We start from the raw sequence: 12378 nt of genomic DNA on the forward strand, positions 1-12378 counted from the left end.
AATGACTCGTGTGTTTCATGTAGCCTTTCGCAACGCTCTAACAAACAAACAGTTGGTGCCTGTTTTGGCTCAGTGTGGATGTAATGTAGCTCTGTGTCCCCAGAGGGCAGCACGTCAGCGCTCTGTAGCCGAACTCCGCACTGTTTGTCCCTTTGGCTTGCCATAGCACACACGGCGCGATGCACTACTCTACTTGAAAAGGAACCCAAAGTGTCACCACAACCCACGCAGCATTAGGCTACTTTTATTTTGTTGTTCGATAACACCGCGCACGATAATTGACCACACAGCAAAGGATACACTACGAGGTAACTTTCACGACGTATAAAACGAAGAGCAACGAAAACAAGGCCGACGTTAAACTTATTAACGTTAGCTAGCTAGCTAGAATTAGCTTGCTGTTAGCTAACCTGACTGTCCACTGTGTAACATTAGCATTACAGCCAGCTGTTGCGGTGTAAACATGACAGTCATTTCTCTGTGTGTACCTGACTGACCCATGGTGTGTTTCCAGTGGTTTCCACCGTTTTGAAGATGTGCTCTCTGGCATTGTTCCCCCCTCCGCTGCCCTCCGGACAGACCACTCTTTGCGAGTCCAACAACGAGCTGCTGTCAGGAACCACCACTGAAGACCGACTGAAACTGGTCTGATTCAGAGCTGCCGTGTGCAGATATAGCTAACTAATAATCTCTCACGACACGTTAATTAAACGGTTGATATGGACAGGGGTCCATAATTACTGACTGTCTTGTAATGTCGTCAAATGTATCTGCGTGCACTGTACTTTGCCTAGTGAAACGTTCATTACATGGTTGTGTGTTTCCTGCAGGAGTCTAGTCCTCTGAGTTTGTTTTTCCCCCGAGAGTCTCTGAAGCTCCACTGTCGCACAGAAAGCAGCAGCAAGGCGGCCTTCCTGGACCACTCCGAAACACTGTGGATGAGGAGTGCAGCAGCGTGGTAGGACACACACACACACACACACACACACACACTAAATTCTATCTTCATGAGGGTTTTAATGTTTTAGTTTTTTAAACTGTTTTCAGAGTGGTATTGCATTGGTATTGCATTAGTCTCATTGATATAAAGCAGTTGGACATGATAATAGCTACACATGTCAGTAAAACACAATACAATTCAACAGGAACACCACAAACCGAATACTCCCTGATGTATTGATGTGTTTGTATATGTACAGTATATTTTAGATATGTGGATTTAGATAGTTCCTTTGTATTACAACTGCTACACCCACAACAATTTCTCAGGATAAATACAGTTGTGTCTTACCTATTTTTTAAAGTTGAATCAACACCTCACTGTTTCATCTTAACCTGAGCATTATAACTTTCATGAAGGTGGGATTTATGGCAGGACTTTATTACTTTAAGAATTGTGACCTGCAGTTGAAGAATAAACTTGTCAGCACTGTCTGGTGCACAAACAATGTTTTTTTTTTTTAGCTACCTCAAACATAACTTTGGCATTTTTGTACTGCAGTTTCCTATTAATTATCTGCCAACAAATATGCAATGCTGATATATTTGCTAAAAGCTAATTTTTCAGCCAATTTACAGCTCTAGCTCTAGATGTTATCACATTTCAGGTTATTCTAAAATACATAATAATTGTTCACCAGGAATCTGTTCATATAACATGTGGTTTCAACCATAAGGGTTGGTGGTTCAATCTCCTCTGGGTGCATGTTGAAGGGTAATTTTAGCAAGACACTGAACGATTCAAAAAGCACTTTTGCACACTTCTTTTTTTGTGCAGGTTGGTCGAAAAAGGTAAAGGTTTCCAGTCCCACTTGTTGAAGAAGTCCCGCACACTGTCCATTAAGCATGCAAATAATTTATTTCACAACGTTTTGGTCATACGGACCTTCCTCAGATAAATTTAGCAGGAAGGTCTGTGAGCCGAAACGCTGAAATAAAGTATTTGCATTCATAGTGGCCAGTGTGCAGGACACGGAAGACACTAAACCCCAAATTGTAACCAAAGTATGACTGTGCAGAAAGTAAGCCAAAGGAATTCAACACCATTTACTCACTGCATTAAAATGTGTTTTTCAGTTTCATAAATATATGCACAACTTATATGATACAATGAATAACCAGTGATGTTTTAACCTTTTTAGCAAACAAAACAATGCGTGCACGTGGGCTGTCTATCAATTGCAAACTAGCCATACATTTGATTTAAACTGTCAGTAAACACAACAGTTCTACAGTTTAAATGGAAGGATGCAGCTGCACCCTGTAGTCACTGGAATCTGGACCAAATTTCTTACTTCATACTTTTACAACATTTAGCACTATTTGTAACAGTATTTCAATAATGTATCACAAGAGATAATAACGCAGTATACTGTCATATCAATCTTTTGTCTCGAGTTTTTTACTGACACAGATCATTTAAGCAACTCATCTTTGTCCATTTCAGGCGGGATGGTGGATTCACAGGGCTACTCGATGAAATTACCAACTCAAAAACAGAAGGTGCACTGATTTGCTTGAACAAATGAGCTGTTCCCTACATGTCAACTGATGAGTTTTTACATTAACTCTCCTGTATCTTGTGCCGGTGTAGTGCCTAAATGGCTGTCAGTGAGTTCTGGTTGTATCCTGGCGTTGCTCCAGTGGTTCTCTTCCTTTCACGGCTCCCTGTTTCCTCATCTCACAGTAAGAAAAAATGTTGTTGACAGCAATACACTTAATAACCAGATGTTTGTTGTGATGCGTTGAGATTTGTTTACCTGTTTGTCATTTGGTCTTTAGATGAGCAGTGAGGACATGCTTGCTGAGTTTTCACAAGTGTTGAACTGGTGAGTGCCAACGTTGTATTCTGTAATTTTCATTTTTTGCTTTTGAAGGGCAAATAATTGAAGATATTATTTATTGTGAATAAACTGGTAGTGAGCAGGCCTTTTGGAGAAGACCTCGCAGTTTTTATAATATAGCTATAGCTTCAACAATTAGTTGATTAATGTTTTTGTTGAACAGAAAATTTAACTGCAACAATTTTTGGTAATCAATTAACCATTTAAGTAATTTTTCAAGGCTTCATGTGCTGTTTTTTCTTTTCCTGCATAAAACTGAGTGTCTTTGTGTTTGTTGAATGAACAAGACATTTAATGACTCTAATGACATTGGGATGGACTTTTTTATTTTTTATTTATTTATTTTTTATTTATTTTTTAATACTGTTTTCTAATGTTATAGACCAAACGATTAATCACTTAATCTGGAAAATAATCATCAGATCAATGGATAATGAGAAGGATCGTTTGTTAAAGCTTTACAACTAACTTTTTTTACATACAGTAAATGATTGCAAAACTGGGCGCCCAGATAGCTCATTGGGTAGAGCGGACGCCCACAAATAGAGGTTTACTCCTCAACGCAGCGGGCCAGGGTTTGACACCAACCTGCGGCCCTTTGCTGCATGTCATCCCCCCCCCCCTCCCCTTTCATTTCTTCAGCTATCCTGTCTATAAAGGCCTAAAAATGCCCAAAATATAATCTTTAAAAAAAAGCAAAAATATGGGATCTTTGTATACGTTTGTTTTTAAGCACTGGCTTTAAACTGTATTTTTTTTTAAAGAAATGAAATGGCAAAATTACAAACAATAATTTTGTCGTAATGGTCCAGTATTTAATATATTTACTGTAATGAATCAAAAAGCGTTCAAAGAGCTTCATTTAATTATCATGGCTAACCTAGTAGGGTTAGGCACTTTCTGTCATTTCAACAGTCATGTAAACATAGCATCATCTAGCAACTCCGCTGCGCTCTGGAGTAATGAATGGCAATGCAACATTGACATTGTGGGACGTTGGGTTAGCGTTCCCAACCTGGCAACCCCTGTGAACTTAGACGCTGGGGAGCAGGCTCTGTCCACTATTTTGAATTGAGACTGCAGTAACCATTTTAAAACGCTAGCTGTCAGTAGTACATATTGGACCTTTTAAAATTGTTCACTGTAATGGTCAATGAGCATTCTCTGCTATAATCATATTTTCTTTACCAGGTCTGACTGTGTGGTGCGAGCTTTTGCCTGGCATCCCCATACAGATAAATTTGCTGTAGCCCTACTGGACGACTCCATTAAGATCTACAACCCCAAAAGGTACCGTACATAAGCTCTGAAGACGGCCAGTAGGACAGCTTTGATGAACAGTGAACCTCTGATCCCAATAACAATAAAGCTGTGTGTGTGTGTGCAGGACAGACAAACACAAGTGTTGTTGTTTCATCTCTTCATCCTTCTTTGACACTACCCTTTTGTACGCTTGTCTCTTAGCGCCACTACCCCCACACTGAAGCACCGTCTACAGCGGAGTGTTGCAGCAGTGCAGTGGAAGCCGCTGTGTGCAACTGCCCTCGCTGTCGCTTGTCAAAACTGTTTACTGGTCTGGCACGTGGACCCCTGCTCACTATCAACCAGGTACGTTACACTCCGGTGTATCTACAGGTCCGCTAAAGTCTTAAAATCATTGCATTCAGTTCTCTCCAAAAAGGCTAGTTTAGTTCATCTTTTTTTTTTTGCATGTTGTTGCTGAATGTTGTGAGTTGTTATACATCTCTAAACTACAAGTGAAACTGGCGTGACAGTGGATTCGACACACAGAAGGCTCTTCAATCCTTTTTGGTAGTGTTGTAGTCTGACCTGTAGCAAACACCGTCACTGCTTCTAGCTACTGTAACTAGAAAGCTCATCGTCTCATGATGGTGTCACTTTGATTGTAAATGACTTATTTTCTAACGGGTAAGTCTAGACATCAGTTTTGTTCTACTTGTCTGGGTCCAGGTCATGTTAATTGATTAATTATATTACCAGGAATTCTTGTTATATACAGCTGGTAAGTACTGACAAACATGTTGTATAGATATTGTCTCTACTTGTTTTCTGTGAAAAAGGTTAATCCATGCAGTTTTAAAAAGATCCTAAATCGAACCGTCTTTTCTTGTGCCATGCTCTTCTTCCCCTCGACCCATCTAGGCCTTCGTCTGGTTGTGCTCAAGTTTTGTCCCACCCTGGTCACTCTCCCATCACTTCCATCGCCTGGTCTCCGAGCGGCTCTCTCCTTGTGTCTGCCTCGCCGATGGACACCGCAATGATGGTACGAGGCAACCACTTCATCACGAAAGTAGATCTCATCCTGTAAGAAAGTGACTCACAAAGGTGTTTGCTTCTGTACCTTTGGCTGTATCTTTCAGGTTTGGGATGTGGCTTCAGAAAACGGTGTGCCACTTCAGCGTGTTGGAGGAGGTGGGGTCACCTTCCTGTCCTGGTCCCCTGATGGCAGCCATGTCCTGGCCTCAACACCGTCTGCCCTGTTCAGGTCTGTGACTGCACATCAGAGATATCCAACTTTCATAATAAACAACTTAAGCATTCATTAAAAGGCTACAATAGCACATTCCATTTGAAAGATGAGTATGCCAATGAGTATGTGTCAAGTTTTCAACTGAGGCCCACTCACTTTTAATAAATATTTATGAACATGTTAGCATTGCCTGCAGGTGTTATAAGATAATAAGTAGGGGTGTTGAAATTATCATTGCATCGCGATGCGGACCTGGACTATTCTGCATCGATGCAGTGATACACCATAATCGATTCTTGCCGACTGATCTTACGTGTTAATTCTCCGGTCGCTGCTTTTTTTTGTTTTTGTCTGCTGTGTTAGACCTCCGCTACATTCAGGGTGTGTCTTTTTGTGACATGAATGAAATGAAAAGGGGAGTTCATATGTATATATCATGACTGCTTGAATATGTTTATGTAAACCACGTGTAGCAATACATAATAATAATAATGTTATTGAGACGGTGACTCATCAGGATATCGATTCAAATCGTTGACAGGATAATCATAATCAAATCGTGAGACCAGTGAAGATTCACACCCCTAATAATAATAATAATAATAAGTGGCCAGAAAGTGGTGTTTCTACACCTACAGTAGATGAGTAAAGTTTCTTTCTTCAGGGTTTGGGAAACCAGGATGTGGACCTGTGAGCGTTGGCCATGTGTGAAAGGCCGCTGTCAGGTAAAAAACACGTTTAACTTTGTTGTTCATTTTGGTTACAACCCATTTTCTAAATCATGTATTTCTTAAATACTGATGAGTCTTGGTTTGTTTGTTTTGGTTAGTCCGGCTGTTGGAGTCCAGATGGGAGTCGCCTTCTCTTCACCGTACAGGGAGAGACGGTCATCTATGCTCTGACTTTCACGGATTCACCAGGTTATCTGTCCCAGTCTTTACACAGAATATCCAGTTATTTTGTAGAATGTAGTCTTGTTGATAGCTGACGTGCAGCTTGAATTGTTCTCTTTTAATGTCGGATGAAAGACTTTTTAAACCTTGACTAAAGTTGACCTGTGTGATGTTGCAGGCGTACCTACGTGCACATCAAATGGGCCACAGGCAGCAGCAGTGGTGGCTGACCTATCAGAGACCACCTTTAACACACCAGATGGGGACATCATGTAAGAGCTCTAAACCAGATGCTGTTCAGGCGTATTTTAGCTGGGCTACATCAAAAAGTGACGCACAGGGCTTCCAAAAAGGCTCAGAGAGAAACAGCAAGGCCCTTTGCTTGCACAACAAACCATTTTATTACAACATTTCATTTGCACAATTCAGCATTCAGGCAGTATTTAGTGCTGCTTGACATCCCATCTGCATGTGACATTATAGCCTCTTACAGTAAAGCATAACCAAGCACCTGTGTCTGTTCTGTCTGCCAGTGTTGGTGGAGAGATCCAGTCTTTAGCCTGGGAACCAACAGGAGAGAGGCTCGCAGTGCTTCTGAAAGGTCTTTCTCTCTTTCTTTTTTTTGTGTTCACCCCCATTAACCCTGTCAGTATTACATTGGTGTTATTTTCTAGTTTTAATAACTCTTCTCATTCTCCGTATCTTATCTGTTGTCTCAGGTGATCCACAAGCTGCAGACCGGCCTGCAATCATAGCTGTGTTCAAGACGAGAACCAACCCCATTTTTGAGCTTTTGCCTTGGTTTGTACAGTTATGTGTTTCATGAGCATTTCATGTTTGCATCAGGCACGGCGCCAGGATTTCAGTTTTGGATGGGCCAGACCAATTTTGGGTGGGCCTTAAATGAAAACATGATATCAAATCACTGTTTAACCTAATACAAATGACTAATATACTGTTATATTATCTGTGCTAACATAATAGAGATTTCAATAGCTTGATGCTCTTTAAATATGTTGTAAAAAAACATTGTACAAACGTTTGGTTGTATAGGACGACCCTATCCGCGACCGCTCTCCTTGGTTCTGCCCAGAGAGGAGCGCGTAGGAATCTCCATTACGCACCATACCTGGCTGCGCTATTACGCAAAGCTCCATAGACCTAAGACTGGAACAGTGGTCAGGCATTTAATATTTCCCCAAAACATAATTTAGTTCTACTCGTATAACAGGAGGCCGAATATTTCACAATTCTGTTTAATTGTTTTTAAGTTTTCAACACTACAGGTCAACAACACTGGCCGACAGTTTCATTCAATACTCGGGCACAGAACTTGTTCATTGACGTCATCTGTCGTGTAAAACAAGACTCAGGTTATTTCCGAAAGAGACAAACTGTTACTTTAGTGTGATTCATGTTATAACCATATTTAACAAAAGGAAATAAATCACATCAACAACAGACACAGCGCCGATAACAAGGGGAACCCATGAGGGAAAAAGAACAGTAACAAGCTGATATAGAAATAGAAATGTGCCTGTAGATTTATAACGGGTTATGAATCGATTATTTTAATATATCTCAATACAGACAGAGTAGCCTTCACATACTCTTATCCCCTCGTGGTACACAATTAAACTCGCTAAAATAGGCCTAGAAGAAGCGAACAGGGAACGACTCATTTCCTCCTTTTCTCTCTGCTATGTTACTAACTTTCAACATGTAGCCTACGGATTCATCGCATGTTTTTAGGTCGCCTCGCACACACACACACTGACACAAATTACAGCAGTAGTCGGCGGGGTTTGCTCTTTAAAATGTTGATGATATCATCGAAGTCAAGAGTTACTGTAAGCTCTCTTATGTCAACAGACAAAGAGACATAAGGCGAGACGTAAGCATGGTGCTCCTATTTGGTGTTTTAATCCGATTGACACTGGAAAAGACGCGTTCAGCTGTACAGGACGTCATCGGCAGTGTTATCAGAGCTTTTAGGAAAGCATGGATATTAGGGAAAACTTCCTCATTGCATATGTCCATCACTTCAACAAGACTTTTGAGATGTTCTCCTCTTTTTTTCTTCCTCTCTATGAGTTGCACAAACACTGCGAGCTCTGACTCTGACATGGTTATGTTTAAGCGCTTCCCTGCATCGTTGAGAGTGGCCAAGCAGCTGGTGTCATTTGTATGAAGGCTAGGGGACATCAGGACTGCTGATGGTGTCATTAGTCTGAAGGCTAGGAGACATCAGGACTGCTGCAGATGCCATGAGGCCATAGGTGTCACTGTGGAATCGAGTGTTCAGTTCACTAAGCTGGTAGTCTAGCTCGTTGGAAATGTTGCACAGATCACTGTCACTTAATAGACAAACAACTTTTTTTAAATTAAAAACTACTTAAGATTTAGACTAATTTAGCACAAATTATGAGATAATTTGCCACTTTTTAATAATTCTTTATAATTAAATATATTATTTTCCCATGACGCCGTGCCTGGTTTGCGTAGCATTAGTAGAGCTAGAAAATATTGCACTTTCCAGGGTAGTACCACTGCACATCCCATGTACTGATTTCTTTCTTGTTTCTCGGTTCTAGTGGTTTTGTGCAAGGGGAGCCTGGCGCAGAGCCCAGACTGATGCAGTTCCACCCAAACTTCCAGCACGGAGCTCTGCTCACTGTGGTCAGTCCTACTCTACACATTTAGCAATTTCTGAGCTCTACCGATTCTAATTCGTTCAATTCGGTGTGCGTGTGTGTGCATGTGTGTGTGTGTGCGTGCGTGCAGTGCCTTGCGAAAGTATTCGGCCCCCTTGAACTTTTCAACCTTTTGACACATTTCAGGCTTCAAACATAAAGATATAAAAGTTTTATTTTTTGTGAAGAATCACCAACAAGTGGGACTCAATTGTGAAGTGGAACGAAATCTATTGGATATTTAAAAGTTTTTTAGCAAATAAAAAAAATGAAAAGTGGTGCGTGCAAAATTATTCGGCCCCTTTACTTTCAGTGCAGCAAACTCACTCCAGAAGTTCAGCGAGGATCTCTGAATGATCCAATGTTGTCCTAAATGACTGATGGTGATAAATAGAATCCACCTGTGTGTGTGATCAAGTCTCTGTATAAATGCACCTGTTCTGTGATAGTCTCAGGGTTCTGTTGAAAGTGCAGAGAGCATCATGAAGACCAAGGAACACACCAGGCAGGTCCGTAATACTGTTGTGGAGAAGTTTAAAGCCGGATTTGGATACAAAAAGATTTCCCAAGCTTTAAACATCCCAAGGAGCACTGTGCAAGCGATCATTTTGAAATGGAAGGAGTATCAGACCACTGCAAATCTACCAAGACCTGGCCGTCCCTGTAAACTTTCAGCTCAGACAAGGAGAAGACTGATCAGAGATGCAGCCAAGAGGCCCATGATCACTCTGGATGAACTGCAGAGAACTACAGCTGAGGTGGGAGAGTCTGTCCATAGGACAACAATCAGTCGTACACTGCACAAATCTGGCCTTCATGGAAGAGTGGCAAGAAGAAAGCCATTTCTCAAAGATATCCATAAAAAGTCTCGTCTAAAGTTTGCCACAAGCCACCTGGGAGACACACCAAACATGTGGAAGAAGGTGCTCTGGTCAGATGAAACCAAAATCAAACTTTTTGGCCACAATGCAAAACGATATGTTTGGCGTAAAAGCAACACAGCTCATCACCCTCAACACACCATCCCCACTGTCAAACATGGTGGTGGCAGCATCATGGTTTGGGCCTGCTTTTCTTCAGCAGGGACAGGGAAGATGGTTCAAATTGAGGGGAAGATGGATGCAGCCAAATACAGGACCATTCTGGATGAAAACCTGTTGGAGTCTGCAAAAGACCTGAAACTGGGACGGAGATGTATCTTCCAACAAGACAATGATCCCAAACATCCAGCAAAATCTACAAAACAATGGTTCACAAATAAACGTATCCAGGTGTTAGAATGGCCAAGTCAAAGTCCAGACCTGAATCCAATCGAGAATCTGTGGAAAGAACTGAAAACTGCTGTTCACAAACGCTCTCCATCCAACCTCACTGAGCTCCAGCTGTTTTGCAAGGAAGAATGGGCAAGAATTTCAGTCTCTCGATGTGCAAAACTGATAGAGACATACCCCAAGCGACTTGCAGCTGTAATCGCAGCAAAAGGTGGCTCTACAAAGTATTAACGCAAGGGGGCCCAATAATTTTGCACGCACCACTTTTCAGTTTTTTATTTGCTGCGTGCGTGCGTGCGTGCGTGCGTGCGTGCGTGCGTGCGTGCGTGTGTGTGTGTGTGTGTGTGTTGCAATCACTAGATAGATAGATACTTTATTGATCCCCAAGGGGAAGTTCAAGGTCCTTGTTGCTTACAGACCTCATACACATACATCATAACAGGATGTTCAAAGTAACATATCTACATGAATAATTTGGATATAAAGTGAGGCTATCCGAACCGAGCACGGCGGGCTGGGCCGGGTTCGGAAAGATATTTAGAAATTATGTTTAGGTCGGGCTCGGTCACTTCAGCGCGACACGGCATTTGTACTACAATGGTGCTGCTTTAAGAGGTGGGTGGGTGTGTGTGTGGGTGCGGGGGCACGCGGGCCGGGCTCGGACAGAACAATGCGGTCGATCAGTACTCTAATACTACAGGAAAGTAACTACATTTACATACTCGAAATCGTTTATTTGAATCTAGAATCGCTTTTTAATTGAAAATCGATATCGAATCGTGAGCCGCAGGTCGGAATCTGGACTGAGCCTCTGTATGTGGGCGCACGGTCAACCAGGTGAGCTGCCCAGGCGCCCAGGTATCATTCATTTGATTTAATTATATTAAGAATTAATGTTATTTAAAACTGGGATGTACTGAAAAAGTAATAATAATTAAAAAAATATTAGCCGTTATATTGTCCCTCCTAGTTTTTCCTTCATTCTTTGAAACGGGTATAAAATTGCGTTTTATGTGACATTATTACAAAAGGTCTTCAAAAGTCTCTAATTTTTTTCTGTAAACCCTGCAGAAACCCTGTACAGAAATAAACATATTGGTACTTCCTCTGTACTCCACCACCTCCAAAGTAACATTTCTCTCTCTGTTCCCAGTGTTGGTCCAGTGGAAGAATTACCCACGTGCCTTTCTACTTCCTGAGTGCTGGCGTCCCTCATTTTGGCGTCAGTGGCAGTCCTTCACTGCCACGCCCCCAAGAAAGGCCTGCAGACTTTGCCAATCAGTCGCTCTTCACAGAGCTCATGTCTTGACTGACCACCATCACACATTAGAAAGTCATTTTTGTTATCATGGATTGTCAATAAATGTGTAAAGTTCTTAATGAACTAAGTCTAAGACTGCTTATTTCTCTAAACATTTAAACAAAGTAGACACCATTGTGAGAGAAATCTTTAAGTCAAAAGAATACTCGCACCCCGGCTGTCAAAGGACAGCTTTAAAAAAAAAAAAAAAAGATTCAGCAGAGCCCGAGATATCTGCAGTTTCCAAAATCTTACTATACACTATAAAAGTGACAAAGTAACCGACAGAATACTAACTGGTCATCTCTATCACAGTGCAGTGCACACAAACAAAGGATTAACTACATTACCCAGGTCATTTGCGCAGCTTTCCAGCCAATATGACACATCATCTCCTGTTAGTTTATAATGGTGTGTGTTGCGTACTAACTGCAAAAACAGTAGACTGTTACAATTTAGAATGTAGTACATACTGTCCAGAATTAATTTGGTACACAGCTGACCTTGGGCTACAGAGGTCTTGGGAACTCTCTTCTTTCTTACAACCCCCCCCGGATTTGATTTCATTTTCAGACTCGTCGTCTGACGTTGACTTAAGACATATCACATCAGGCAGTTTATCAGACACAGTTCCTTTTGGAGTACTTCAATTATTTTACACAACTTGTTTTACAAAGGCAGTCATACCTACCCTGGCCCCGCCCTCCTACGTACTAACGCTTAATTTTCATTTTGCTTCACTACTGTACCGTACTACTCTAGGTTTGTGGTATACTCTTGGGTTTTTCTCTGGTCAAATCTTTACCGGGCCAATCAGTGAACAGAGGGAGTGTCTGAACGATGACGTTGAGGTTGTACACTAGTTTGAGTTGTATTTCCGTAATGGC

General features: G+C 41.5%; 1 protein-coding gene across 3 annotated transcripts; it reads left to right on the forward strand.

Moving 5' to 3' along the window:
• The first annotated feature begins 147 nt into the window (after nt 1-147).
• aaas (achalasia, adrenocortical insufficiency, alacrimia) lies at nt 148-11583 on the forward strand. 3 transcript variants are annotated; one of them, XM_032520035.1, is made up of 17 exons: nt 148-308; nt 515-645; nt 831-958; nt 2447-2502; nt 2594-2685; nt 2782-2828; nt 4035-4133; nt 4308-4451; nt 5007-5127; nt 5225-5349; nt 5999-6059; nt 6164-6254; nt 6403-6499; nt 6761-6828; nt 6947-7028; nt 8822-8906; nt 11345-11583. In XM_032520035.1, exons 2-17 carry the CDS (start codon nt 535-537, stop codon nt 11498-11500), a joined length of 1563 nt encoding a protein of 520 aa, XP_032375926.1. In that variant the 5' UTR covers nt 148-308; nt 515-534; the 3' UTR covers nt 11501-11583. The 3 variants fall into 3 exon arrangements, with proteins under 3 accessions (XP_032375926.1, XP_032375925.1, XP_032375927.1); XM_032520034.1 differs by having other exon boundaries at nt 149-308; nt 508-645; XM_032520036.1 differs by having other exon boundaries at nt 149-308; nt 508-645; nt 6406-6499.
• Nucleotides 11584-12378: the final 795 nt, after the last annotated feature.

Source organism: Etheostoma spectabile, chromosome 7, assembly GCF_008692095.1.
Source record: "Etheostoma spectabile isolate EspeVRDwgs_2016 chromosome 7, UIUC_Espe_1.0, whole genome shotgun sequence".
Classification (NCBI taxonomy): Eukaryota; Metazoa; Chordata; class Actinopteri; order Perciformes; family Percidae; genus Etheostoma; species Etheostoma spectabile.

Excerpts from the sequence above, each read along its gene's own strand:
- aaas (XM_032520035.1), top strand. The coding sequence starts at position 535 with ATGTGCTCTCTGGCATTGTTCCCCCCTCCGCTGCCCTCCGGACAGACC. Across the intron at positions 2,829-4,034 it reads TTTTCACAAGTGTTGAACTG|GTCTGACTGTGTGGTGCGAG; the intron begins GTGAGTGCCAAC and ends TTTCTTTACCAG. Across the intron at positions 6,500-6,760 it reads ACACCAGATGGGGACATCAT|TGTTGGTGGAGAGATCCAGT; the intron begins GTAAGAGCTCTA and ends TCTGTCTGCCAG.